The sequence below is a fragment of the Scatophagus argus genome, chromosome 5 (genome assembly GCF_020382885.2).
Source record: "Scatophagus argus isolate fScaArg1 chromosome 5, fScaArg1.pri, whole genome shotgun sequence".
In the NCBI taxonomy this organism is placed as follows: Eukaryota; Metazoa; Chordata; class Actinopteri; family Scatophagidae; genus Scatophagus; species Scatophagus argus.
In genome coordinates this window covers 23,045,274-23,069,641 of record NC_058497.1, presented here as the reverse complement: position 1 = coordinate 23,069,641, position 24,368 = coordinate 23,045,274, and the positions used below count along the sequence as shown (strand labels likewise).

At 42.9% G+C, this 24,368-nt stretch overlaps 1 protein-coding gene across 4 annotated transcripts in view; it reads right to left on the bottom strand.

Moving 5' to 3' along the window:
• The window catches only part of nectin1b (nectin cell adhesion molecule 1b), a 141,406-nt gene that overhangs the window by 66,076 nt on the left and 50,962 nt on the right, over positions 1-24,368 (bottom strand). For all 4 annotated transcript variants that reach the window (XM_046389754.1, XM_046389756.1, XM_046389757.1 and 1 more), the window contains exons 2-5: positions 21,313-21,678; positions 19,464-19,763; positions 18,493-18,610; positions 13,345-13,496 (exon numbers count right to left, since the gene is read on the bottom strand). In XM_046389754.1, coding sequence (XP_046245710.1) covers positions 13,345-13,496; positions 18,493-18,610; positions 19,464-19,763; positions 21,313-21,678 — 936 coding nt within the window. The remainder of the gene's footprint in view (positions 1-13,344; positions 13,497-18,492; positions 18,611-19,463; positions 19,764-21,312; positions 21,679-24,368) is intronic.

Below are 24,368 nucleotides of genomic sequence, written 5' to 3'. Positions count from 1 at the left end.
GCAGTTTTTTTTTTTTTTTGGAAAGATGAAGGGAGACAAGGACGGAAAAGCAAAGGGAAAAGGAAGGACCCCCGGCCCCACAACAAACCCCCACCCCAACTCAAAGGTGTCCTTACTGACAGTGTCACAAGGCTCGGTCATCACATGCAGTATCAGACATTAAAGAAACAGCCAGTTCAACACACACATGACACCATTAAAGAGTAAAATCTCCGAAGAGATTAAAGTAAATGAAGCTTTGTCAGCATGCGTTAACCATCATTTCGTGTCTGTTTGGAACAAAAATAAAACAATTTAATAAACAAACTGTGGAAGAATGAATTCACTTCGCCTTCATGAATACATTCAACTTCGCAGGTTTCACACAAGCCAAATCTAACATCTTGAATGATATACAGTAGTACAGTCCACCATAATATATGCACCCCAATCCATCATCGGCGTAGCGTTAATGATATGAAGGAGCAATGCCAGAGATGATTATCAGCAGCCAAGCATACACAGCCACAATGCATCAAGAGAGCTGATAAACATGAAGCTTTTCTGTTCAGGCAGCAGAGTCGGCAGCAAAACATGGAATATGCTTCCAGAGAAAAACATATTTAGTACTCCGAAAAACAAGAGGAGAAAAGAGAGAAAATTATCAAATGAGTCAGAGATGTGCTCTACTCCAGAACAGAGTGACAATGACTAATGTCCTGCTAGGGACAAACAATAACTAGAATAACAAAGTCTGCCTCGCAAACCCAAATTTGATATGTTATTTCAAATTCAAAACAGTCTACAACCATATCTGAAACTGAACTGAGCCATCGCAATTGTTCCACCATTTTAGAGTGCATGTAGCCTACCCACAGGAAGATAAACAACGCTCGTGACTAACACAGTTGTTGCTTACAGTAAAACAAAGTGTTGAAAACCATGTCCCTTACATAAACATCTTCGCTTGAAACCAAAAAAACGTGCAAAGCTCCTCCGAGCACAGCAATGGGAGAGACTTTCATCTGGAACGTGATCAAAGCCTGGAGGCGCACAGGTAGTGCTTGTCTAAACCTGCAGAGCAGAGGCACATTTAACTTCAATGACAAATGCTGAATCCTCAACAGAAAGGTGGAGGAGCGGAGGAAACAACAACAAAGAGCTCCACCATCTACTAAACAAATGGTGTGCGAGAGAACCGAAAGAGGAGAAGGAAACGGTGGGGAAGAAAGGAGGGAGCATCATGTTCACGCAAGGCAAACTACATGTACAGTAAACAACAAGGAAAGCCGTTCTACACAGAAAAGATTTAGTGCTTTTGATACCATTTCTGCCTACTGTCGTACTGATTATCACAACCCTATCATTGCACATTAATATTACACATAATTAGAGATCTTTACACTGTTTCTAAGGCTTTTTCTCAAGAAAATGACTCATCTATGGTGCTCTTTTTTGATGTACTTTTACAGAAATTTACATTAACCAACACTATCATGTGCTCATAGGAAGCTTTTCCTCGCCACCGTCACCAAGCGCTTGCTCATGGGGGGTCTTGTTGAGTCTCTCGGTACCAAAAACTAAATTAAAGCGTTTGGTCAAGACCTTCTCTAATTGGAAAGTGTCATGAGCTAACTTTTGTTATGATTAGGCGCTACATAAATAAAATGGTAAAATTAAATGTGTCAGCATTAAGGGTTGTTACAACAAAAAGGCAGCAACAGGCAGATAACATTATTGTCCTATTTAAGATAAACAATCATGGTTAATCAATGACTGTACCATGAACAATGACAATAAAGCTTATTCTATTCTAACGGGAAAATTGTCTTTCTGGACTTGATAAAGTCATTAACAAAGCACTGGATCATAATAGAGCCAAAATGAAGGTCTACGCTAAGCAATCCTGAAAAGTTCCTTAGAGGTATTAAATTCTCTGTGCAAAAAGTCAAATGGAGTCAGATCACTGCAAAAAAACCAACAAATCGGACAGCCTCTGCCATGTCATCAAAGCAACCGGACAAATTTGCCACATGAGGAAAAAATTCATTTTCTCATTTTTTCATTTGCCTTAAACTGTTGAATCAAAACCATTTTACTCGATTAGAACTGCTCTTTAGCGAAAAGGATAAGCCTCTGCGTAGCTGTGGTGCAAAGGGATGGTACTGGGCAAAGCTAAGAAGCTGCTGAAGCCTTCATCTCTTCTTTAATTACAATGGCACTTTATCAGTCCAAAGTAGAGACCTCCCAAACACAGTCACTCTCCTCAGATGCTCTTCCACTGCACTCTTTCTCCCAGGGCCGACTGCAAAGCTCTCCAATTTCTAAAGCGGTGCTGGGCACAGTCTCAAATATCAGCTCAGGTTTTAATCTGACCACCTAATGGGATTATTCAGACACAGGCCTTCATTACACACATGAATGAGAGAGCAGAGCCAGGTCACCCCTGCTTGAGAACACATCCTCCCACCAACTCCAAAGAGGGGTGAAAATCCAGAGGATTGAGGGAATAGAGAGAGAGACAGAGAGAGAGAGAGAGAGAGAGAGAGAGAGAGAGAGAGAGAGAGGAACAAGGGAAGATGGTTCTCCTGTAATCCTCTCCTTTACCATTCGCTGCTTTCCTCTGCTATGACCTGTCTTTGCTCTCATCAGTGCCTTTATTCAATCTTAATTAGGTCGTAGCCGAAACTTGATATTTATCACTTAGAGAGGTGAAACACACATTGCAAGACTCCATTAAAACTACAGAATAGGAGCAATAAAAGATGATGCAGCGAGAGTTCAGACGCGCTCACCATCACCTCCATTTCCATAAAGGATCAAGTGACACCACCTCTTAGCACCAGTATTTAAAGAATGTCAGCACTTAAGACTGAAGAATGTGTTATTGTCTATAGAAACCATAGACATGAAAGCAGTTGTAAACAAGGTATTTTTATGGCTTTTTGGCTGGCACATCCACCACCAAGAAAGCCTTGGATCTCGTCGTACATGAAACAAGAGAAAGGAGTCTAAAGGAGTTATTAAGATGTTTTACTCGGGGGGGGAGTGGAACTGGAGCGTTCAGATAGCTCTACGTCTCTAATGGCGGCTCTCTAAAAGAAGAAACAGAAGCTATGAAAGTCCAGGAAAAGCTTCTCAGCTCACCTCAGTACAGTTCAGGAACACGCTGCTTTTGTTTTGCAACTCAAAGAGGCGTGTTGGCAGAGCGGACTGCCCGTTCTCACGGACTTTATCCAGTACATTTCTGCTCTGCACTTATCCCTCTGCAAGGTCACGCCACAACAACAACATCTCCCATTCAGCACACTGGCCTTGTGCTCACATGAAGATAACAAAATGGCAAAAGATTTCTCCATTTCTCAATGTCTTTCTCTTTGTCTAGCCCGTGCATCCCATGAATGTTAGCATGTGAAATTCTAGTGGCTATGGTGCAAACTAATCACATTACAGAAACACTAATAATAAAACACATTTGAAATGGTTGTGGTACGTAGGGGTGTTTGACAGCACGGAGGAGGGAGGAGGCGATCCACCAGCACGCCATCGCTACCGGCAATACCTGCCAACAGATAGATAAAAAGGACCTCAAAGCAGAACAACAACAGCCCTGATACTGTTCCAGGCAACAAAAAGCTGTGTCTATTAACACCACTCTGGAAATATGCAGATAGTGGGGTAACCTTGAGTTGCAATGACTCAAATGTACTAGTGAGATTAATAGGTGCCAAGATGAGCTATGAAAGGCTATAATTCAATCCAGAGACATGATACATTTTTACAGGTAAAGAATAACATGAAATAATGCAGCAACTTGAATGCTGCAACCACAGCATTTTGTATTGCATTAATCATACTGAATTCTGAACAGTCACATCTGACTTGATCAAGTGGGTGATTTACTGCCTCCGAACGTTTTAGTAACAAAATCTGTTCTCTATCTCTTCACGACTCGATTAGTGTTCTCCATCTGAGTCATTTGTGTGAGACAGAAGTGAGCCTTCAGAAGAAACAAACAGTAAACAAACATGGCACTACAGTAAAACAAAAAAACAAAAAAAAAAAAAGCAAAATAATATTTAAAAAAAAAGCCCAGCATCTTGTTGTGGAAATGACACATTGGGTCCATGCCAGATTTGTGGTTTCAGAAAACAACATACAATTGGAGAAGAGTTTTGTATTTCAGTGTAAGCTGCACTGCGAAACAAGCAGGAGCAGAAGCAAATGTTCAAAGACACCGAGGGGAGAGGAGTGTCTGAAGCAGAGGGAGCTTTAAAGTGAGACAAACTGTATCACAACTCTGTCCTGCATGTACTGTTTCTAGGTGTGCTCCAGTCATGTCTGCACATGAAAAGGAAGGAGAAAGGCAGGCACAGACATTCCTGAGTCTTATAGCGCAATCACTTGGACGGGGTGTTATGACAGAGGCTGGAAAAATGAGAGAGGATTTCAAAGAGTGGTGCAGGGAGTGGTCTTCTAATATGACTAAATGAGGAACAAGCAGCCGACAACAGAAGATGAAAGAGGGCTACTGTGAGAGTTTGAGGAGTGGCAACAAGGGGGTAAAAAAAACACGAGACGGAGCGAGTGCCTTTGAGAGGTTGCGGAGCGACAACGGCAAATAAAGAATGGCAAAATGTGTGAGTGAGAATGGGACGATCGGGGAAGACCCATTAATTCAGTGATTCCAACAACCCTCGTTATGCTCCTGTCTGAATTTGCCAGTGGTTGTGAAGTCATGGAAATGCAATGGTGCCACAACGAATAAAAGCTTTTCACTGACAGGAATTTAGCACGCGACACTGAGGCAAAGCTCCTAACGCACAGTCCCTTCCAATATTTACCATTCCTTCCTATTTGTCAGCGCGCTATCACCGACTTTACAGAGGCATACGATAGTCTCATATGCAGGTAAATGACGCTTAGGCCATTAAAAACTCCATACAAGTGATTCAAAATCAGCTCCCTGTAAAAAGCCAACAGATAAGAGACACAGGATGTGCTGGAGGAGATAACGCTGTCATCAAAACACTGGTGACATCACGTGTGGCGTGTTGTGAACATGCAGAGGCTTGCAGGATGCTCCTGTCACACTGAGACATACTGCAACTCTCGACAGCACATGCAGCCTGTAATCTCTCACTTTCTTTTTTGTTTTCGCCTCTCCTGGTGACCAAGGACACAAATACGACAACACTGACAGTCTCTGAGCTACATTTATGGTAGTTTGTAGTTCAAGCAAATGATTAGGTCATATCAGCAATGAGCACGACGAGAATACAAATGAAAGCAGAGATCCCATATCAATATTGTGACTGAAAGTGCCGGAAAATACTTCTGTTGCCAAAGAACGCACGTTTTGTGCCCTTGTAGATGTGACACGGTCATTTTGTGCTAAAGGGCTTGTAATAATCATTCTTAATGCATCTTTAATGAGCAATGAATATTTACACCGGCATCTAAACACCAATGTTCGTTTAAAAAATCATGTTTGCTCGTAAGGTGCCATTATAAATGCATTTCGCCGCTCGCCTGCATGCGGCTGTACTGCTAAGTGCTGGTAAGATGAATTATTAGGTCAGCAGACATGCAGCAAACAAATCTGCATGTTAGCACGCGTTAAGCCAGGAGAGGTCGGGACACTGTTTGTTTACCACAGCATCCTACCCTCAGCATCTCTTCTGCTGGCTTTTTTCTTGTTGTTTTTGTCTCGTTGTCTGCTTGTTGTTATTTTGGAGCTGTGTGTGTAATGACTGAATCACCACACAGCATCACCACCACCATCATCATCAGCAGCAGCAGCAGCAGCAGCGGCGGCTCTGGAGCCAGTGGTCAGACCCTGGGACAGTCTCTGACCTACTTCATCAGGCTCTCAGGGAGGCGTGACAGATCCAACACCACACGGGTGGACGGTGAGGAGGAGGAGGAGGATGGAGGAGCAGAGCTGGGCTAAAGGGGCTCAGCCAATCCCTCTGCTCCATCTGTCTGCCACATCCTTCTCCTCTGCATATCCTCCGGAGAGCCGAAACAGCAAGCCATGCAGAAACAAATGTTAAGATAAATCACTACAATCTCAGCTGCTCTGCTCTCACATGCTCTCCCCTGGTGACATTTTCATTTCACTCCCACAGCCGGGCGAGCTCTTCTTCTCCAAATAAAACAGACCCCTTTACACACCGAGCGCCGCCCTACTCCATTTTATGCAAAATGAGCTGCAGCCACAGAGTGTTCCCCCTCAGCGTAGCACAACACAGCAGAGGCTTTATGGGGCAGCCTATGGTGTGCGAGCAAGGGAGCGTCTCATGCTAATGTCTCATTTGGATAATGAGGTGTATTCTTGGCAGGATCTGAGCAGCGAGCATCCCCTCCTGTCGTGAGGATGTGGGAGATAGAAAGTCGCTCTATCAGCCTCCTTCTAGGTTTGGAGATGCCTGATCAGAAAGTTCAAGGGTGATGAGAAGCTGGCAGGGAGAGCAGGAGACCAAGACACAGAGTACGCTCCTCAAACCTGCCTGACAGCATGTGTCTACTTGAAGCAAGGGTGTAATGATATACAAGATATACACACATGGCCTTTGGATCTATGAATAATGCAGACGGCGATGTGAGAGGCGACAGTGCAATATGCTATGGCACAGATTGAGTCCGATTCCACCATGACAGGCGAAGACAAACAAATTTCACATTGCTGGGGGAGTCTCTGGAAAGCCGACATCATAATGTCTCTTGTCTCTGTCAGAGAAAAGAAAGAGACAAATGGCTGCGTAGAGCGGCTCTGCTGTTAGATGTCAGTAATATATGTCGCGATACGCATTTTATTCAAGGGTGTTCTCGCCGCCAACCCGAGTTTTATCACTCGGAGAAGTGATCAGCGTTGAGAAAACCGACAGACCTCGCAGTGATGAAGAAAGAGACGCGCCTGTTTCTCAGCTGATAAAAATGAACCACGCCATCAACACCTACTGCTATTTACAGTTTGCTTGTGCAGCCAGGAGGGACAGGAAGTGCTTTTCCAAAAGAGAGCACACAGCAGAAAGTCAAGAGTTTGGAGCGTTTGTGCAGATTAAATTCTTTTTAAGGCCACAACAAACAGCTTGGGATTGTTTTGGGGTTTGGGAGCTCCTGTATACAACAGTTGAAGTGTCTCCCTTTCAAACCTCATGAAAGAGTGAAAAACGTGATGTATTTATTGTTCAATCATAAGTGTAAACCAATGGGCTCAGTCACAGAGAAAGAGGAAGCTTAATTTGATAGACTGGGTAGAGAGGCGTGACTGCTGAATTTCATGTTTTCCAAGACGATTAAGAGTCCATTTCCTGGGATCTTGAAACCATCCATATCAGCTGTTCATTTCTTTGGAAAGGAGAGGGAACCACTGAGTGATTTTTAGAAAAAAATATGCTGTAAAATGTAGACTAGTGATGCCACTACCCATCTAATAAAGGGTACATGACTAATAAATGTACAGCCACTTAAAGGGGCAATAAGATTTTAGAGCATCTAATGTCAGCTCAGAGTAACATCTCCTGCTCAGTAATTTAAATTTATGCTGAGAAATCTCCTTTTGCCAGTGCCAACATTTTGCTGCTGCGTTCCTGCCAACCTGATGGCAGGCATTTGGAGTCATTATATAGACATAGCTAATGTTCCCAGCGATGGCCTTATTTGCTTTGCATTGGAAATGAGGAGCCAAAAAGAAAGAAAAAAAAAAGGGTGAGATTGGTGAATAAACACTGTAAAAGTCCACGTAGGTACTTTTGGATGTCAGGCCCTCTCACTGCCGCCATGACTCACTGTCTTAGCTCATCTTTGCACTGCAGGACTTAGAGGATAGAGAAGGTGACAAGCAGTGAGCACCAGGAGTTGACACAGGCTGTTACATAAAGTCATGTAAACAGCATCCTGCCCTCTCTCCCACCTCTGCCGCTGCACAGCTCCCAGTTTCTATTTGCCTGGCAGCCCATTTCTGGAATCCACTTTGCCTCTTCTGCTAAATTCCCAAAATTCAGAACCACCGAAGCATATTCTGCAGTCACATGGATACCTTTATTTATTTATATTTTCATTGGACCGTTTATATTTTATTCATCTCATTTTCACCATGTGGTTAAGGTTTTTTTTCTCTTCCAACTTCATTTTCTCACAAGGGAGAGAACTATTGCTTGTTCAGGCGAGCGTGAACAGATGTCGGCAGTGGTTGGCTGTGCTTACAGAAGGATCCATCCTCACGCTTTCTCTGCAAATCGAAAAGAACGCTCTCACTCCATCCAGTTTAACCCAGGCGGTAAAGGCAAAGCTGACTTCACCTCTGCTCTTTAAAGCGGCTCCGTGCTGCAGCTCTGATAAAGGTGGATGAAAGTTGGCGCCGCTGGGCCGTGAGCGGAAGCGCCGAAAGGCTCGCATGCTGGGTGACACAAAGCTGATCTGATATTATCCTTCACACCTGATCCTGCTAATGTGGCGGGAATTATGCATTGTCTTTGACTCACTCCAGCCCCCATCTCACAAAGATTAGCGCTGCTGTGTGGGAGAGTCAAGGTTAAAAAATATCTAATCAAGTTTAAATGATTATTCAAGAGAGTAAACAAATCGATTGTGTTGTGAGAGCGCCGCTTCACTGGAGGAAATTTTCCCACACGTCACATAGTGGCGTACTGCTGTGAAAAAAACCACACCTCTTCTCTCAGAGGTGATAATGACATAATTGTAAGGCCATCCTGACAAAACGGCCATTCATCACGTCTTATTAAGCGCTGGGAAGAAATTTGAGATGGCAGCATCGATTTGTTTTGAGCACAAAAACAGAGTGTGATGGTGGAAAAGCCGATTATCTTAATGAAAGACTGATTTTGTTCTCTTAAGTTGGGCAGGATCTTTGAGGTTTAACCACATTATTCAGGCTTCCTTTCCATTGTCATCTGCAATATTTTACAAGAGTCACTGCTTGACTGGCATTCCCATTAGACGGTTAAAAGCTGCAGAGAATGAATCGTCAAAAATAACTCTGATTGCGAGGCTGTTTAATTGTCTCTATTTTTTAACATGGCCTCTGATGCCTGTTAGTAATTAGCTGATTAATCAGATCTGACGACTTGTCAACTTTCCCTCAGGAGATTTCTGAACTGAATGTGAATGAGAGAGGTATTTGCTAAATAGAGGCCCATTACATGAAGCTCATTTCTTTTGCCACAGATTCTCTCCCCTCCCTCTCTTCTTTTTCCCTCAGACTTCCTCCTTTGCCTCTTTTTTTTTCTGAGAGCGAGGATTGATTAAAACAGGAGAGTGGTTCATTAGATTCTGACAGGCGACACTATATCTGCAGAACACATGTCCTTGGAGAAAGCCATTGTATCCCATGTGACTTACCGTGGTCGATGCCATCTCCACAGAAAGCACTATCCCCAAACTAATTGAAACAAGGTGCTCTGTGGCCCTGCTATCTGCCGAGGTGACAGTTATGCAGCTCCCACAAATCCGTCTATGAAAACTGAGGAACTTGATTAAAATGCGCCTTCTTTAAGTGCTCCATCAGTGTTGTTTGCCAGTGTGAGAAAATAGCTTTTCTGTGATACAAACAAGTTGTCACGACATTTTATCTTTCTGACACTGGAGGCAGGCTTTTCTCACTGGCATGTGTATATTACTGTGTCAATCTAAAAATCAACTTCAAAATGAAAACAAAAAGCGCTACTGCCAATCCCATGCATAATGCAGCTAGTAGTAGTGCGTTTGGAAAAATCTAGGTCTTGATAGTGGCAGACCAAGGTAAAATGGTGGTATGAAGTGCCGGATGGATTGTTTAAGTGTTACATTAGTCAGTGCTGTGATACAATTTACTGCAGACTAGAAAAGAACTGAGTTACTGACTCTGTAAACACAGATTGTAACACTGTAGAGCGCATCTAAATCCAAGATCATTAAAATTTGCTCTTATGAAAGAAAAAAAAATCATTATGTTAATCAGAGTCAGCTCTGGTAGCTCTGTCAGATGGTGAACAAATGTGCTGCAGCTATCGGCTTGGTCACCTTCCTTTTTTTTTTTGCAGAAATCGCCAGCTAACGCGAGCGAGGCCCAGTGCTGCAGTCTTGAACAGCTGCCAGCAGTGGGCTCTCTCACCTGCCATGCCTCAGTTAGGCCTGTCTGAGGCTGTTGGAAGGCACAAAGACGCTCTTTGAAGTTAATCAAGCATCAGCATACTTCTTTCTATCCACTGCCGGGTCATTATGCACAGCCAATGTCAAGGCTGCACAAAGCAGTTCAAAGAATTAGAGGCGAATGCCGTGCACACCCTCACGTTCACCTCTGACGTTGTTTTACTAATGTCATCACAACTTGACACAAGCTCTACCACGAGCTGATCTGCACTCACAGAAACGTCCTCTGAACAGAAAGATAGAAAGATTGCCTTTAAAACATATTCTCAAAGCTTAATGGTGTTCCAGGGTAGCGCACAACATTACGCTGACACGGCCACATTAAGACAGGAATATGCTAGCATTTCACAGCATCAGCAAAGGGCATGGTATGATCCTGCTGTAACATATCCATGTTGCACCTGCATGAGACACAAGGGCAGGACAGCTCTGTCCCTGTCTGTACACTGTGCTGAAACCCTCTCTAAAGCACCAAATCATACTAGTGTTTGACAGTCAACTAGAGCTGTTTGTGAGCTTCTGCAGTTTGACTGGGCGCCATGATGGAGATGAGGCTCTGAACTGCGCTTTAGGAGGCGAGGCTGGCTCCTCTCCCTTTAACTTGTCACTGTTTCTATGGGAACTGGCAGCATGCTTATAAGGCTTGCACGGGACCCTTTGGGAATGTATCCTAAACAGCAAAATCAGGACTTCTGCCATCTAACAGTATAGAACAACACTTTGCAGCTAGCAACTAGCAAGCTTATTACTAGAGAGAATACACAGACAACCAAGTGGCTTGTGACATTTAATATTCAGGATATGTCTTTGTATGGCGGTGCCTTGTATAACTCCAAATATCAAGGGTGGAGTTCTTTCAGTTAAATGAAAAGTGACAATAAAGTTGTCAGGGAAACTAGAACTACCGCCTTGCAGTCATATTCCTTCGCACACCAGTCAAGTTACAGCTCACATCCATGTGTGACCAGACTTATATAATATATGTAATATATGTAATGAAGACTGATACAGAAATTAATATATTGACAAGACACTGACATAACTGACATGGTAGAGAAAAAGCTCCTGTGAAAAACATGTTGTCTTCACCTCAGCGGAGTGCAGAGGACTGACGGGGAGCATCACTTCATCACGTGGTGCAACATCAATCATCTGAAGCCCCAAAATAAGCAAAACCAGTGAGCTGCCGAGTGTGTAAACAGAGTCAGATTCCATGTGTGCCCACATGCTCAGGCACTAAAGCTGATTCTGGCAGAACACAAAGAGGCTACGTGGGCACCCAAGATTGGTACCAACAATTTAGCATGGCCCTTCTCTTCCTGAGTTCGTGGTCTTGAATTTAAAAATGCATTTCTCCACAATATTATGATGTCATTGTGAAGCTGACCTTTAAGATGTAAAAAGTCATCACTGCATGATTTTCTACTGTTAGACGTTTGGGTAAAATTTTGCCAGAAATGCGTTTTGCGAGGTCACAGCCATCTTTGACATTTGACCACCAAATTTCAATCAGTTCATCCTCGAATTTGAAGACGTTCCTGAATTATTATGTCCCGGAGAATGGGACCGACAGGAAGCCTTATGTACAATTCAACGGCTTCAGCTGTGGCTGTCACTGGCACAGAGGCATCGCTTTTAATGGTCTGTAATAACTAAGTGAATTCATGTCTGTAAACATGCAGTGATTTATGATGTAAAAACTACTGTCTCCTCAGCTCCTTCAACCTGCTGCTGAACCCTCTGCAAACCTTCACTTGGCTCTAAATGCTCAAAGCACAGAAACAACCTCAGAAATGCGTGAATTAAAAGTTTGTGTACTGGCAAATTGAAAATGAATGTGCTCACATTATGTATGTGAACATTTATTCATCTCAGTCACTGTATGAGAATAAACAGAGAGTCTATACAGAGGGACAATAACAACATGGTTTGGTAATTTAAGCAATCAATGAAAAAGCAGAAATAGAAAATGAATATCATGTAGTGCTTTGCGCCAAACAGTACAATCTCTTTGGAATACAACTGGCTGGTGCAAGGTGATTTCCTGATAGCAGATTACTTCCTCACTTTCCTGCCTGACAAGTAAAGGCAGTTCATGCTCCTTGAAGATTTCTATCATCACACTACCACCCCTCCTACTTCGAATGGGCAACTTCTCACAATGAGAGTAATGACATCACATCCTACAAAGCTGTTCTGTCCTAGCTTTGTTTGTACCAGCTGAGAAAAATGCATTGAAAGAGAGGAAACTGGGGGGAGGGGGAGGGGGGGGTATGCAATGATACTGTAAGGCACAGCTGTTCACTTCACACCAAGCACAGCATTCCCAGAGACACAACATGAGTCAACATGCAAAGCAATGCGAGTTAGAACACCCCCGCTTCCCCGAAACCAAGCAGCACAAAGAGCAAAGGGAAAAAGTCTTTCCAGTCCGACCAGAGCAAAACTGTCACAGTATCCCAATACCAAACACACAGCTGGTACGAATAGACACTTCCCACATTTATAGAACGTATAGCGAGGTCGGATCTGGTATAGATTGTAGCAAAAGCTTAGGGTGCAAAATACTGTCTCCTATGGATAAGAACCCAGAGGAACCACGATGCGTGTGTGCCAACAATTACGTGGAAAGCAAGGGAACTGAATCAGTTTTGTTCAGCATTTTGTTTCTTTTCCCGGCAGCAGACAGAAGAGACAAAAGAAACGAGCGCAGAGCTCAACAACAAAACAGGCGCAGACTGTTCGGAGAAAAGTGAGCGTGATGCGAGCAAACTATGATCAATACAGTACCTTCACCTCAAAACCCCATTTTCATTGATGTTATTTTAGGTGGTGATAATAGACCTGCTTTATATCGCTCCCACACATAGGATGCGAAACAGGGCACAGTTGGGGGGGGTTGCTGTGTTCTCACGGTGCGCGTGGAGCTCGGATACACAAACACAGAGGGCTTTTTTCCCCTTATATAACCTTGCACACGGTGCAGCAGGGAGCTGCACAGCCGGGGCAGGTGGGAGCCGCATCAGGAACACACAGGCAATCTGCTACAATCAGCTTGTATGTGCGTGTGCATGGATATCTGCGTTTATTTGTTCACACGGGGGTCTGATGGTCCCTGAGAAAATCTTTAGCGGGGTACTGCATTGATGCAAGACATGCCAAAGTTGCCGAAGAGACAGAGAAGGGAAGCAACGGGTTTTATCAACCTACCCGTGATGTTGACGTCCACGATGCCAGTGCGAGTCCCGATGCCATTGGTGGCGTCACAGACGTACGTGCCGGCCAGGTCGTAGGTCACCGGCCCCTTGAAGAACAGGGTGTTGTTCTTGATTTCCACATTACTGGGCAGGGAGCCGTTCAGGCTGTGGTGAGAGAGAGGCAATAATACAGACACCGTAAAAAGGCAGAATTACACACAGCAGACCACAGCAGAAAAAAAATAAAATCTCCCAGGGGCAGCAAAGCAATTCAAAGCGCATGAAAAATACAGTCTCTAGTGCCAAACAAACCTGGATGTGTGTGTCGGGGTGAGATAAATACCAGGAATATTTGACAGCAATATATTTCAGCCATCATCCATCAAGTCCAAACAAAATTATGAGGACAGGGAATCCCAGCAGGTCCAAACAGGTAAGACATAGCTGATGCCTTAGGACACAAGCTTTTTCGCCATGTGGAATACAAAACAGGCAGTGGTAGGCGGAGGGCTGAGGGTGGTGAGGAGGGGGCTGCTTTCCTCAACTATGGTACAGCTCACATGGCTGAACTCAAAACTCTTGGGAGCTGTCAAGAGAGGCAGCTGATCAAGCGATAAATGCAGACTCTACCAAATGCTGGGCTGTCAATACGAACTGGAGCCCTTTTCTCCTGCCTGAGGTGTTTGTCTTCATGGTTCACTATCTCTACTGCGTTCAGACTCGCTCATGTCCTTTGATCAGGTCAGCACGCTTTGAGGTCACGGATCAGGAGTGCACCAACCCCGCATTCTATTATCCGGACCCTTTTTACGGAGCCTGGAGGCTTAAAAAGCTATCAAATTTCATGACAATTATCTGTTTCCTGTTGTCTCCCGGTTGATCAGCTTCATCTGAATTTGAATGGATCTGGCTGAAGTAAAACTAAAAACACGACTACATTACAATCTGGTGTTGAGCTGCTGGGTGTTGGTAGGAGTTTGTGTGTCTTTAAAGGGAGCCTACTATGCACATTTCATTTGTTTCTGGGACGAGTTGAGTAGCCTTGTATGATTCACAGTTTTAAAAAAGGTCTTTATTTATCTTATACTGTCATTTCAAGCAGCCCCTAAGTTCAGCCTCTGACCGCAAGCCATTTCTAGGTCCTGTCTCCGTAAAGGAGAATTCCACTAATTTAAAACCTGTGCTCTGTGTGGAAGTTAACTGCAATTAACCAGATCATGATATTTGTTTTTTTTGGCCAAATAGCCCATCCCTAGTGACAATGACAGCAATCATTCTGTCAGGAAACCATATAAATCACTTCAGGAAGATCAGGAAGAGCAGCCTGAGGACATTAGAGGAACCAGAAAACGAGCAGTCAATGAGTTGTCATCAGCTCTCTGCAAAACTAGAAAAAAAAACCATTGCAAATTTAGCATTCAGAGTAGTCTGAAGCATCTTTTTGCTCAGATGGATCCATTTTAGATATATTTATTTCATTATTTGAATCTCCATGTTTTATTATGAAAATCCAACATTGTAACCTGATGACAGGAAATAAGGGAAAGCATATTACACCCCGTTTAAACAAAAAGGGCTTGCTCTCTGCCTCTTAGACACTTTGTGATCCGCTGTTGTGTGAGAACATCAAAAACAATGTGATGCTCCATTTATTACAGCAAGAGTAAAACAAAATGACATTACAGAGAGGCAACAAAATTAGGGATCACGCTAACAATGGCCACGCATCAAGCACTTGAGCTGTACTAAACAGGCTTTCACTCAAGGCTCAGAAAGACACAGCGATGAGCTTTGTTAATTCATCCATCATAAAACATCAGTTACAAGTGGCTGATCCATATTTGACGGAGCAGATTTTCTGGACAAGTCAGTATAAAAAAATGCAGTGTCCACAGGTCAGAACAAAAGTAATACAAAGAGCTACGGTCCAGTTGTTTTTCATATGCCACTATGGTGACACGTTTGCAACGGAGCTGCAAACAACCCTCAATACAGTATGTCACGACTCAATAATCAGTTACCTTGCGAGCCTCTATCAAATGCTGAGTTCTGCAAAGCCCAATTGATTTGCTGCAGAAATGAAAGGCTGGCAAACTGCGATTCACCACACATTCTGCTGTGATGTCTGCATTTGTATGAGACATCTGAATTTGTGTGTGTCTGTGTGCGTGTGTGTGTGTGTGTGCGTGTGTGTGTGTGTGTGTGTGGAGCCTGAGGGGCAGCAAAATGAAAGGCTAACAAACAGCTTGAGAGTGATGCAGATTCTTCGGTGACTTTGGTCTGCTCACGTGCATGTGTGCATGTGATGTGTGTATAGATGCTGGTGTGTGTGTGTGTGTCACGTTCCATGAGGAGAGCTATACACCAAGGCGCAATAATCTGCATATGGAGGCGGTTTTAAACTTGAATGCAGGGAAACACTGGACGTTTTATTGTTATTTTATTGTTGGGTACAATCAGGGCTAACAATAAGGCAATTCACAGAGGAGACTGGCAGCTGATTCAAAGAGATTATAATATTCATTAAAAGAAGAAGTTAAGACTGCTTTCTGGACTGCAAACTAACCAATAAAGAAAGGTGTCTTTAATCAAACATCCATCTGTTTACTTGGCCTGAAAATCTTCTTGCATTTATGTTTAATGTTTAATGTGGGGTTTCATTCTCTTTGAGGAGCTGCAGACATCGTTAGCAATAAATAGTAACTGCTTATGTTAAATAAAAAGGGGCATTAACAGCCTCTGTGGCAGCAGGACTGGCTGCATTACATCATCTAATAATGACGCTCAGATTAAATCTGACTTAAATCTAATTTTAAAAAAGGACATTTGGAAATCTGTGAGTTTCATCCACAGCTACTAAACCAACAGTTCACTTACGCTGGCCTTTAATCAACATGAATAACAGAATCATGTTTTCACACTATATATGATTAAGCTGGCTAATTAGAATGCAGCTTGAGGTAATCACACTGCAAAATACAACATGAATAATGTTGGTTTTTTTTATTTACAGAATTTCATATCTTTCAGTAACTAAAAATCCTCTGCAGAGGCATGAGGTGTGTGCTAGAAAAAAATGCTTTTTGAGGGAAAGAAACAAAAAAAGAGAGAAAATATTAAGCCTGAAACCTTAGCACTCGAGTAATTGAGTTATTTGTGATAATGAACAAATCTCCATCCCTCCCTTCCATTACTTTCTCATTCATACACTTAAAAAAAGACTCAACAAATGAGCATGGAGATTTGAGAATGTTTTACAACCAAACATCTCAAAAACAAATAAAGTTCAAATGGGGTACGTCCTTTTTTTTTTAGCCGCGTCTATTTCAGCTCCCCATTAACCCATTTTGAGTAATAGCTGTCCAATTGTGCTCTGAGGAAATAAATAAATAAAGGAAAAAAAATCAAAGATGCTTGAATGCTTTCTTCAAGGACTGTACATACACCAAGGCCTCCTGCATCCTCCACACAATGCTGAGGCACAAAGGAAAACTAAATGCACATGATAAAAATAAAGATGTTTTGAATTTACAGCTGCCAAAACGAACCAACTTTATCTCATTGAATAAGATACTGTTAGCAACTGATTGTCTCAGGAAATAATGCAGATCTGTATCAAAATCATTTTTATTGGATTTGGCTACACCTCTCGTGTGTGCGTGTGTGTGTTTGTGGTCAAGTGTGACGCAATCCTGCCGGCCTGTTCCGGATCCTTCCGTCACAGCCTTGTGCTGACCTCCACAGTGAAGCCCTGGGGAACCTTCACAACAGATTTGGCATCTCATTTTCAGTGCAGCAATGGCCGTCCCCTCCTATCTGTCAGCACGGTGCCCTCGTCTTTCGAGATCACATCTCCTCACCCTTCTCCTCTTCTCTCCCTATCTTCCCCTATCTCTCTAAATCTCTCTTTGCCTCTGCTAAAAAAAAGAAAGAAAAAAAAAGAAAGAGAAACCCAAACAGGTCAAATCATCCCTATCTCTTCGTCTTCTTTTGCTGCTGTGTGTATATCAGTGTTTCTACCCCGAGAGCTAAATCTATGCAATCTAAGAAAAAAGGGGGAAAAAATCCCCATGCCTCATTAAAATCCAACAGTGGCCCGTAGAGTAGATACAATGAGGGCCACAATGGTCTATTAATCCACATCCACTCAAGTCCAGTGACAGATTTCCCAACTCAGCCTTCACCGAGCAATTACAGGACAAATTGCTACATTTATCTCTCAATTTTACCGTATAATACTTTAATTTAGAACCGTGATAGTCTCGGAAAAAGTTGCTTTTCATTCGCAGAGCTGAACCCGCTTTTTTGTTTTCTTAAACTTTGCATCGACATCGGAATGCGGTAAGCAGTTCGATCAGCGCAAATTACAGCAAACAATTCAGCATTCTAGTTGTTGTCCTTCCACGTCTCCGGTCTTATACTTAAGCTAAATCACTGCTGCACAATCAACTTTAATGTCATCACTCAAAGCAGATCAAACCCGGGGTTATGTGGCGACATTTCTATCTCTCCTTGCTCATGTATTTTGCAGTGATCCTCTCTGAGGCAAAAACACTCATGTCAGCCCTGCGGTATGCCCGTCTCCTAATCCGCAGCTCCTACTCCAGCTTTCAGTTTCAGCCCCCTCCTCTGCGTGTCAGGGACAAACCGCTGCCTTCTGTGCCCTCCTGAGAACACAACAGCACTAACAATGACGCTTTCTTACCCCTCTACCTGCATGCTGGTCCCCAGACTTCAAAGCGAAACCCCCAAAGCAAAGCAAACCCTGTTGTGTTTGCATTTATCTCACAGTATCTGTGACCATCAGGCAGATAGGGGTGTGTGTGTTGCTGCCGTAATAGGCCCATTGTGCTGTGCCGCGGGTCCATGTCTTATCTTCATTATACATTTTATAAACAAACAAATAAACGGAGACGCATTTCTGGAGAGGGTGGAGGAAGTCGGTGTGTTTTTATCTTTGAAGATTTATTTCTTGTACATATATGTCTTGAAACTAATGTTGGAAAAGAGCAGACTCCATTCGATGAGGCCGTGCTATAAAACTGCCTTCCTGTGCTTTAGCAAGCCCTCCACAAAAACCTAACATGAGAGAAACAACACACAGCCACACTGTCTTGTGTTCCCAGCCTTAAGGGTTTTGTTAGGGTTTAGTCAGACTCACAGTTTCCACTGGTAGATCGTGACAGGGGGGTTAGCATCAGCCCTGCAGGTCAGCTGAACATTCTGACGGTTCAGGTACCAGTTTCCATCAAAGCCCTCGATCTTCACCTCAGGCTCATCTGCAAGATGACATACCGCAGTCATTTCATCCATCCACAACATATTCCATAATTCCTGTTCTCTCACTGCACCCTTGTTGAAGCAACTTTTGCTAACAACAACATGCAAAAAAAAGTGATTATTTTGACAGATATTGCAATGTGAATCACAATTTTATTTCATGAAAATGAAAAATGAAAATAACAACAATGTGATTTTAGCTGGTTGTGACACATTTTACCTCCTACAATGTGGTCATTTCAATTGGACATGTTTTAAATATGCTTTGATTTATTGTTCAGTCCTTCCAAACTGTTGCTACACACACTCAGTTGTTTCAGATTATCCTTTTTTTACACTACTGTAGTTAGGGTTAAATAAATATAATAGTCCAGCACACAGCTATGATAAAGGTGTATGGGAGGATGAAATCTAACAACAGTTAATTCCTACTTGTCCTCTGAACAAAAGGTTTCAAGACTGCATTTTCTAAATAAATCTTTTAGGATTCAGTGATGTTTGTTTTGAATTATTAAATGAAAAAAAAAAAAAAATCTGAAAAAAATGTAGTTAAGAAAATTCGATTTCTCTTAGGGAAAGGCTGGCACATATTCAGCAGCCCATTTGCTTTTTTTCTCTCATCTTAGTACAACTGGAATTACTTCTGAGCTGCGTTTGTAGTAACACCTTGTTTACTGTAAACTGTGAGGACTGGTTTACTCTTGCACCAGGAAACAACAACTACTTTTGGGTGAATGAGAACATGATATCCAAGTTAAAACAGGTTTAAATAGGTTTTCCCATTGAAAAAAAAAATGCTAAAAATCAAACAGAGAGCCTTAATATGGGATCTTTAAGAAAGCAGATTCTTACACTGCACATTGAGCACCACGCTGTCTGTAATCTTCTCATTTCGGTACGTCACGATACACGTAAGCTTCTGTTTGTGGGTCTCGCGGCTCGGTACCACCACGTAGTTGCTCCGTACTGTCACCGTCCCGTTTTGGTTCCGAGTCTCCTGGAAAGTGGCTTCACCCTTCAACCTGGTGTCCCATTTGATCACACTCGGGGGCTTCCCGTTGGCTGATACACAAGTGGCAACAGTCATCTTGCGTTTCTGGGCCCTGGCCACGATCGTGGGCGTTGTCAAGGTCATACGTGTCATAGGTCGAGCTGCAAAGGAGAAAGGAGGAAGCAAAAAAAAAAAAAAATCACTGAAATGTAAATAATACAAGATTCCTAAACAGAGATTTTGTGGTTTTTTTCTTTCAGTTTCCATCTCATTTTACTGTCAATTTTTCTACTTCACCTAAAATTGTCTTTGAAGTAAATTAAACTAAGAGGATAAGAGATGAAAACGGTGTTGTAACTCAAATCAGGCGAAGTTTTGCTTCTTTCCCTCCTCAAAGCCAAAGCAGTTGTCAAAGCTCTCACAGATGTAGAACCCACTTGCCTACCCAAATGCACCGTCATCCAATTTGAATCCTTTGTGAGTTGCCAATTAGCAATCTCCTCATAGTACATCAAAAGGCAGACTTGAGCTTGAGCGAATGCACAACTGGGAGAGACAGGCCATGAAGAGTCCTCTTTGAACACTTGGTTATCTGCACACAGGTTCCCGACGTTCACTGAGCCGCGGAAGCCTAAAAAGACCTTGGAGGCTCAGTGGCACAAAATGGGGACTCTGAGCTGACAAGAAGCTCCGGCAACAAGAACTACTTAAGCCAATTGCTTTTTCTTCTAGTGAGGCTTAATGGAAAACACACCAACACTTAATTTCTAATTAGATCTTTAATCAAAGTCACCACACAACCTTTTCAAAGCTCCCTCTTTCCAAGATAAACTATAACTCAGGCACTTCTTTTTTCCCCACAAAATGAGATTATTCAAGCCAAATTACACACTCCAAAGTATCTTTATTGACCTCTGTGTCATCTGCCACTTTTATTGACTGCTCTCTGCTGTAGTTTCCTTTCATAAAGGCCATTAGGGCTAATCTGGGATTGGTGTCAAAAGGCACGTCACCCCATTCATCACATCATGAATTGGTCAAAATGGTTTTCAATTCAGTGCTGAGTTTTAAATGACAAGGTGCTCCATGGAGTGACAGCCTTGCGGACTGGTGAATGGCACAGACTGGGAGTTTAGACAAAGTGGTCTGAGACCCGGATATGGCAAACAGAGAAAGAGCATCTGGTTTGAGGTGCTCCGAAAGAATTGAGCCCACTTTACAACAAAGCCTGTGGCAATGTAACGTAGAGCAGAGCTGTAACCTTTCACTAAAAAGAAAAATGTCAGGTTGACCTTGTGTTATCTGATTCAGAAAAATGCCCTCTTTCAGAACAAAATTTAGTAGATGGATTTCACATCCCTCTGACAACTCGTTAGGCCAGCAATAACATGTTTGGGGGAATAACTCCTTAACTGATGTTGAGCTACAGAGCCTGATTTTTTGTCTGTTTTTTGGCTCTACATTTAATTGATTCACTGCAACTATTAGGCAATCTCTATTCTACAACATGTGGAAGCTTGAAAATGACTGGTTTTGCTGAGGCATCTGGAAACCTCAGTAGATGTTTTTTTGTTGCTTTTTGTAAATTTCATATAGCAATCCTACTTATTTCTATTTCTAGTACTTATCATGCCTTTGTTTTGGTTTTACCAGACAGAACTGAAGCAACAGATAATCTTATAGCCGTTACATTTCTGCACAAGTTCTTACCAAATACAGTAAGGTTGACCATATTCTCTCGGTTGCCCGCAGGAAATGTGGTATATTCGCAGATGTAGGCAGCTTCATCAGACAGCTGCAGATTGGAGAACACGATGGTGGTGTCCTCCAGCGAGGGCGTACGCTGAAGAACCTGCTTGAAGCTGACCCGCTCCTTGAAAGGCGGCAGAACGGACACGCCAAGGGCCGGGTTGGCTATGGCCACATTCTGTTTGGTGCCATTGAGGAGCTTCTGCCAGGTGACTTGAGAGATCTTGACTGGTGGGTTACTGTTGATGAAAATGCAGCGCAGTTCCACTTGTGAACCCACAAAGCCAGACTTACTGGAGTCCATCTGTACCATCTGTCCATCGCCACCTAAAAGGTACAAACACAGAGGAGGGGGGGGGGACATTTAATTACGATTAACAAGTTTCCAAGGCCAAGCAAAGCAACCCAGTCAATAGCAAGTACATGCACTGAAAGTCAAGGAGTCAATTCAGCCTCGCAGTCAAACTCATGGATTCAACCACGCACTCCACCTATGCTACGGAGGCAATCCACACATCAGAGTTGGTGGTGGTTGTGTGTAAAAGCTAAGGGAGTTATTAACATAATGGGCACATCTATACAACCCTGTCTTTGTCCACGAGGGTACTGTTTCTGATGAGATGGAAGGGCCGAGCAAGAGAACCAATGCATCACTAATGAATGAGTACAGGGGCAGTGAGTCGGAGCCAAGTCATCGTCTGCTGTTCTCCCCTCCAACTACCCAGTAACACACTGCTTAGTTCATTGTAATTTTAATTACTTTTTACTCACAAATACTTCAATGACCGCCTGGAGCTCTTATTAAAAGAAACAATGTTGAGTCCGGTGTAAGCACTCAAAACAATGAGAACACACACATTAGCTCTATAAAAAAGAAAACAGCAATTATGTCCCTCTCTCCCCTACTATCTGAGCCTGTGATAGTGAAAAAAAAAGGTCAATTAGTAAAAACGCGCCTACGGTGGTGTCAACATCCTGATATTGACTACCTCTTTCAGCCTGCCTGCCTTTATCTAGCACTGGAACTATTAACTGTTTGTCAGAAAGTCATTGGATAAATAAAATCAATTTATCATTTAAGTAATTTATTATACAAATATGCCCAAGATTCAATTGATCCAGCTTCTCAAAAGAGAGAATTTGCTGCAGTTTGGTGTCATTGTGAACCACATCTCTTTAGGCTTAGGTCAGTTGGTCAGACAGCGTAAATAATTTGAAGATGCATTTAATCAGTATTGAAAATACTTCTTGAGGCTCTTCTTTTCTCTTATTGACAACACTCAGCCTCCTTTGTTCGTTCAGTTTGAGTCGTAAGTGTAGAAAAACATTTGCACCTGATCTGAGTCTGAAGTGATTGCAGTCTGAACAGATGTGTCACCGAACTGCTGCAGGACCCCTGCATCCTGTTGTCTTTGACACATCTTTGTTATCTCAGGTTCTGATTTATGATCCTTTTCAGGTGAAGTCTGATGATGTCCCATTTCCTGGTCTGACAACCTCTGGCTGAGCTTGTATTTACAACCAGCCACAGCTATAATTATCTCCTATGGAAGACCCACAGGAAGAAAGACTGAAATTCCCCCGTTAATCACACTAGACTCATAAAGCCACCAGTGAATCAAATCATAAACAGAGAGGAAATATGTTGTGGCTTCAAGTGGAGGACTGAGCAGAGACACATGGGCCGCAAACAGAGCAGCTCTTTAACATCGAGTAACTGCATCACAATGATGGATAATGGCTGTGTTTGGAGATAAAGTTTCCACAGGGGGCTTTAAAATGTGTAAGAATACGTGAGAGAGATTCATTTATGTATACACCCACTGAATACAGTATCTGATGTAGTCTATCTTCAACTATACAGGCTTAAAAAGCAGAGCATGCATGAACAGAGGAAGTAGTTGGTACTGACTTTGGTTAGAAGGAAATTAAGATGAACAATGTACTTCTTTCCATCTTTCATGGCAGGCGCACAATTCTCAGGTTGAATGGCTCAGGCTGGAAAGCAGCGCATTTTGAGAGAAAGGCAATTTCTATCCATTGTTATATTTTTTCCTCACACAAGTACAGCCCTCGCTGCCTACATCAAATCATATAAAAAAAAAACCAAAAAACCAAAAAAAAAAAACAAAGTGACAACCTTTTGAAGTTACTGAGTGCACATCATCTTTCATTTCCTCCTGGCCACATCAGCAACACTCACTCTATAGAGATTTAAACTTGGGGGATTTGACAATGACAGATTGATTTACTAATACAGTTTGACAGGGAGGACTGGCAACCTTGTCATCTGTACCTTGAGAAACACCTGTGTCCTTGTGCACCTCAGGGCAATGCTTAACTCCATTTTATCACAGCTTAGATTACCAGTTGTGGCAGCTATAGTATGATATTTTTTGAAATAGCAAACACAATTTACTGTGCGACAACACTAGTTAAAGTTTAATCTTATCTGTGTGTGCGGTGGGGTTGGGGTTGGGGGGGGGGTTGTAAAAACTCATAAATGTGTATTTGGCCAGACCTCACCCACTTGAATGCTAGAACAATACTGGCAGAGACTGGCTGTGTGAAAAGCTGCAGCCCCTCCCTCTCTCACTCTGCTGTTCCTCCTTTGAGTGTGATGCTCCCCACTCAGATTGAACCAAATAAACAGCAGCTCACGCAAATGGAAACCAGAGGAATAGGCATAATTACATAGCCACAGAGCCCAAATCCCCTCCGTGAAGGACCAGGGGCGCCCACGGGGACCCCTTTCACTCAAGGACTGGAGGAGTCCTTGGCTGAGCACACAGTAGAGCTGTAATTACAGACTACACCACAGAGTGGCAAAGCCATGGAAGAGCAGAGCCACATACATGCAAGAGGCACTAAGAAAGTAGATTTTTTTTGGGGGGGGGTTATGCGAACCAGTGATGCAGAAACAGAGGAGCAAAACAGGAGAAGAAAAAAAAGATAGGCAAAGTAGTGGAGGTGTGGAACTGTTGAGGGGGAGAGGGACACAAAGAGGGAGGTGGAGC